The following is a 3,700-nucleotide window of genomic DNA, read 5'->3' as shown; positions in this document are numbered from 1 at the left end:
ATTTGAACTGATGAGCTTCCTGGACTGAGGGATGACCAAAAAGCATGTTGTCATCTACAAACTGCTGGTGGGTGAAAGTGGTGGTGTTATGGAATGACAATCCTCTTAGCTGCTGAGATTGCTGAGCTTTTTTAATGCTGCGGCCCAGACCTTCTGCCATTATGACGAAGAGGAAGGGGGAAAGAGGGTCTCCCTATCTAATTCCTCGAGAAGGATGAAAGGGGGAAGAGGGAATACCATTGATCAGAATAGAAAAGAAGGAGGAGGAAATGAGGCTCATGACCCACCTTACCCAGGGGAGAGCGAAACCAAAAGCAATTAGAGTTTTTTGAATATATTGCCAGCTTAAGCTATCAAATGCTTTTGAAAGATCTATTTTAAGTAGCATACCTGACTTTTTGGAGTGCTTCAGGGAATGGATGATTTCATGAGTAAGGATGATGCCATTCGTAATCTGCCTTCCTTCAACATATCCAGATTGCTTAGGTGATATGAGAAGAGGGAGCAACAATTTTAGTCTGGAAGCAATGATTTTGGAGACAATCTTGTAGATGACGTTGCACAAAGCAATAGGTCTATATTTGTCAGGGGTATTGGGTTGAGCTTCCTTGGGAATAAGTGCGATGAATGTAGCATTCATGGCTGGAAGCATCCATCTCAAAGTTCTCGATTCCTCAACTACCTGCTAGACTTCCATTTTAATCAGCTCCCAGAAATTGTGGAAAAAATTTGATGTGAAACCGTCAGGGCCTGGTGCCTTCCCATCTTTCAATTGACGAACTGTAGTTTCCACCTCCTGTATGTCGATAGATCGGAGGAGGAGTTGGTTGTGCTCCTCTGTAATAACCTTTGGAATGTTCCTGGTGATTTTTTCTATGGCTTGCGTCCTGTCTATTTGTGGCTCACGATGTGCCTACTTGAAGTATTTTAGAAGTTCGCTTTCGATTTCTTCATGTGTTTCCACCTTTACCCCCTGCTCATTTTGAATATGAGTGATGTTGTTATTCATTCTTCGTTGGATGGTAGTCCTGTGAAAAAAATTTGTGTTTTTTTCTCCTTCCTTAAGCCATCTTATTCTTGATTTTTGTCTCCAGAGTGTTTCTTCCTGTTTTGCCCTCTCTGAAATTTGAGACTCAAGATGCTTTTCCTGTTCTAATAGGTCATCTGATCTACCTTCTGTAATAATCCGCTGCTGCAGTCATTTCATATCTTGATCGAGGGCAATTTGAGCCTGAAAAATATTGCCAAAAGAAGAATGATTCCATTGTTTGATCTTACTCTTGAGGTGTTTAAGTTTCTGCTGAAATTGAAACATTTTTGTGCCACTTGGAGGAGAAAAATTGTTCCATTCAGAGCTTACTAGGTTGTTGAAATCTGGATGTGACATCCAAAAAGCCTCAAAGCAAAATGGCTTTCGGTTTGTATTTCCAGGACGAGACCATTGAAGAGAAATTGGAAAATGATCTGACCCCGCAATCGGAAAAATTGAAGCTGAGAAGTCTCCTCCTAGATGGATTGCATTGTCTGATAGTAAGAATCTGTCCAGACGAGAGGCAATCTGATGCAGACCTGCTCTTTTATTATTCCAGGTATAAAGACCATTATTGAATGGCATGTCAATGAGCCAGTTGTTTTGAATGAATTCTTTTAGATTATTACCTTCCTTTTCCAGTTTGTTCCTACCTCCCCTTTTTTCTTCCAAGTTGGTAATCATATTGAAGTCACCTCCAGTGATCCATAGTGGATGCACTCTTTCAGTATTGACTGCCGAAAGGGTATTCAAAATTTCTATCTTGTGCATGGCCTCCTGGGGAAAATACACATTGGTTAGATGACCGTGTATATTGGTCCCTGTGATGTGAAAAGTGGCTTGAATAAAATGCTTAGTTGCATGGATGTTATTGAGCCTGATGGTACGAGTGTCCCAAATGATTGCTAGGCCTCCTGAGGCTCCAGAGGCATCCACTGCAGCTGTGAGACATCCTGGCCAAGCTTTTGCTGCAATTCTTTCCAGAGAGGTTGAATTGCATTTGGTTTCTTTCAGGAATAGGATTTGTGGCCTCTCTTGCAGTATCATATTTTTAATCAATCTTCCTTTCCCAGGGCCATTGAGCCCTTTGATATTCCATGAAATTAACTTCATTGAGTAACATTGGGGAGGGAGTTGTAATACTTTGTAAGCTTGGAGTATCTGCCTGACTCCACTAGCATTTCCTCGATGCGGATTGTTCGTTGGAGATATGTTTTCCTTCCATGCTTTTTGTTATCTTTGGTTATATGTCTCCCATCCCAAAGGCCACCAGTCTGAATGCCTAGAGATTTTTTCCTTTGTGCTCGTGAGAGGATCACTTCCAGATTCTCTAATTGTCTTTCAAGGATTTTGTCATAATTTTTTGTTTTACATGCCTGTTCAAGGCCTAGAATGTCTAGGTCCCCAATATCTATGCTTTCTGGTTCCTCTTCCATGTGCTGAGATTCATTTAATCCTTCCGTTGTTTCTGTTGCTATTCTGGAGTCAGGCTGCAAGTTATCTACCTCCATTCCTTGGGTATTCCAAGCTGAGACTTTGTGCTGGGCAGATGGGGAAGGATCTTTAGTCAGGGGATCTTCATGGATTTTCTTGGAGTTTACATGGGCAGATTGTTTGTCCTTCTCTGGCCCCTTCTCTGAGGAAGTGGGGTTTTCAGAGTTAAGATCATCTTGTCGGGCCAACGCTTCAAAGCTGTTGCTCGTGGAGGGCTTGGAAGAGCTGGTTTGAGGCATCTTAGGATTTGAGGCTGGTTTCTTGTGGCTTTTCCTACGATTAGCTACTTTAGAGAAGCCATCTGAATCAGGCTTATCAGGTGCAGATGGATTTGAGGGTTTCTGATTTGAAGGACAGTCCCTAAATAAGTGGCCCAGGGCATGGCATCTTCTACATCTAAACGGAACATGTTCATAGTCAATTAACTGAACCCATTCAACATCGTCATGGTATAGACTTACCGCATCCGGAAGTGCCTTGCTGAGGTGCATATAGACACAAATTCTGGCATAGGAGGTGTATCGTCGGAGTTTTGTTTCCTCTGCAACTTTGATAAATTCTCCAAGACCATTCCCAATGTCTTGTAGAGAAGCTTCGTCCCAGTATTCCAAGGGGAGAGAGTAGAGACGTATCCAGACTGGAGCCCAGCTTAGGTCTTCTTTATCAGGGTTGAAGCGCTCGACCCAGTCCCTGAGATATAGGCCAGCAGCGTTGAAAAAATATGGCCCTCCATCTATGACCTTGTTCCGATCCTCTAAGTAGTTGAAGATGGCCGTGAAGAACCCTTTAGGTCCCAGTTGAAGGGTGATGTGTCCCTTCGGATTCCATTTAGCTGCTATCCAGCCTCGTAGCGCTTTCTCTGTTGGCCATAGACCTATAAACTTGCCTATCAGTGCATGGTCCCTCATATACTGTATCTGAGCATTGATTCGGTGACTTGGAAGTTCTATTTTCGGACGTTCAGCTGCCACTGGCTTGCAGGTGGTCGAAGTGACTTTGGGTTGTTCTTTGTCATCTGTTTTGGCTTGATGTGAGTTCATATCCATGCCTTCCTCATTTTGTTCCTCTGGTTTGGCATCTTCCTCATTCGTTTGCCGGTTTTCGTTTTCATTGGGGGGAGGCACTGCGTCCTCCCCCTGGGGGGGATTCATGCTACTCGTGACTTTCCTGTCGTAT

General features: G+C 43.2%; 1 protein-coding gene across 1 annotated transcript; it reads right to left on the bottom strand.

The window, feature by feature from the left end:
* Positions 1-1,198: 1,198 nt before the first annotated feature.
* On the bottom strand, positions 1,199-3,675 carry LOC149172699 (uncharacterized). The gene is made up of 2 exons (XM_089426430.1): positions 2,196-3,675; positions 1,199-2,115 (listed from the first exon to the last, which is right to left on the bottom strand). The coding sequence occupies exons 1-2, from the start codon at positions 3,673-3,675 to the stop codon at positions 1,199-1,201; spliced, it is 2,397 nt and encodes a 798-aa protein (XP_089282556.1).
* Positions 3,676-3,700: the final 25 nt, after the last annotated feature.

Source organism: Pinus tabuliformis, chromosome 4_2 (genome assembly GCF_031772625.1).
Source record: "Pinus tabuliformis cultivar Carrire ecotype Pingquan chromosome 4_2, CPIR1, whole genome shotgun sequence".
Classification (NCBI taxonomy): domain Eukaryota; kingdom Viridiplantae; phylum Streptophyta; class Pinopsida; order Pinales; family Pinaceae; genus Pinus; species Pinus tabuliformis.
The sequence above is the reverse complement of the archived record's forward strand: the minus strand, read 5'-3'. Positions and strand labels throughout refer to the sequence as shown.

Bases quoted from the DNA above. Each gene is read 5' to 3' on its own strand.
- LOC149172699 (XM_089426430.1), bottom strand. From the start codon at position 3,675: ATGAATCCCCCCCAGGGGGAGGACGCAGTGCCTCCCCCCAATGAAAAC. The intron at 2,116-2,195 runs GCAGATACTCCA...GGAATATCAAAG, and splicing joins GGAAATGCTAGTGGAGTCAG to GGCTCAATGGCCCTGGGAAA.